Genomic DNA, 1,432 nt, shown 5'->3' with positions numbered 1-1,432 from the left:
TAGAGCTCATTGGATTTTATTTGAAATGAAACTCACTTCTAGTAAATGAATTGAGCAACGCACAATGTATGTCTACATGAGCAGCAAGGACGCAGCTTGGAGGGAGGGGGTTACAAAACTGATAAACTTTCCTTCCTACACTATGGTCATTTCACAGAGCCTGGATATGGACACATGGGACAGACGGCTCCTGTATAGCAGAATTCTTCTTCATTTTAGTCTGATTAACTTGGGCTTGAGGTTTTCAATCTCCAAGTATGAGATATCCTCAAAGGGAAAGCGGACTGGAAAGGAGAGAGGATTTCCGGTAGGTAATTGTATGATAATCTTGTCTTGTTCAAACTGGAAGCAAATCCTGGTATCAGATGCCTCCTGGAAGGGGAAGAAGCTTTCCCTCTGCTCTTCTCCATAGACACCGTTCACCATAGAGTTCAAGACTATTGTGCGTTTATCTTTTCCATGGTCAAAACGAGAGTCGAAGTGTATCACTATATTCTTATCATCTTTTCCCAAGTTTATGAAAAACATTATCTGCCATTCTGCTTCCTTATCAGACAAACTTGTGTGGGGGTGTCCCCTTTGTTAAAGGGGGCTTCCAGATTCCGATAAGCCCCCCGCCCGCAGACCCCCAGAACCACCGGGCAAGGGTGGTGAGGATGAGGCCCTTGTCCCCATCAACATGTGGACATCCTCCTCATGTTGAGGGTATGTGGCCTTGTACGGTTCAGGAGGGGGGGCGCTCTCTCGTCCCCCCCTTCTTTTCTTGCAGCCTGCCAGGTTGCGTGCTCGGATAAGGGTCTGGTGTGGATTTTTTTGGGGAATCCCACGCCATTTTTTTAAACATTTTGGCGCGGAGTTCCCCTTAATATCCATACCAGACCTAAAGGGCCGGGTAATGGTATTTTGGGGGACCCCCACGCATTTTTATTTTTCAATGACTTTTATGTGTATTGTCGGACTGACAATTCATTAATAGCCGGCACTAGCCTAGTACTTTTAAATGACTTTTTTTTCCTTTAGAAATGTCATTTTGCTTTCGGACTGTTATAAACATGCGCTACTTTACAGGCATACTATAGACACCCCCCAGGTACGAAATTTAAATGAATATTTCACTTTAAGCATTATTAAATTCACTGTTCCCGAAAAAACTGACATTTTTAAAACTTTTTTTTGCATTGATACATGTCCCCTGGGGCAGGACCCGGGTCCCCAAACAATTTTTATGACAATAACTTTCATATTAACCTTTAAAATTAGCACTTTAGATTTCTCCCATAGAGTTTTAAAGGGTGTTCCGTGGCTTTTCGAATTTGCCACGAACACCCCAAATTGTTCGCTGTTTTGCGAACGGGCGAACAGCCAATGTTCGAGTCGAACTCATGTTCGACTCGAACAGATAGCCCATCCCTAAAGGTTAGCTATGAAAACA

General features: G+C 43.6%; 1 protein-coding gene across 1 annotated transcript; it reads right to left on the bottom strand.

Moving 5' to 3' along the window:
- Window positions 1-210: 210 nt before the first annotated feature.
- LOC141126560 (galectin-1-like) lies at window positions 211-528 on the bottom strand. The gene has a single exon (XM_073612486.1). It carries the CDS (start codon window positions 526-528, stop codon window positions 211-213), a length of 318 nt encoding a protein of 105 aa, XP_073468587.1.
- Between the last annotated feature and the right edge of the window lie 904 nt (window positions 529-1,432).

This window comes from Aquarana catesbeiana, linkage group LG02, assembly GCF_042186555.1.
Source record: "Aquarana catesbeiana isolate 2022-GZ linkage group LG02, ASM4218655v1, whole genome shotgun sequence".
In the NCBI taxonomy this organism is placed as follows: Eukaryota; Metazoa; Chordata; class Amphibia; order Anura; family Ranidae; genus Aquarana; species Aquarana catesbeiana.
The sequence above is the reverse complement of the archived record's forward strand: the minus strand, read 5'-3'. Positions and strand labels throughout refer to the sequence as shown.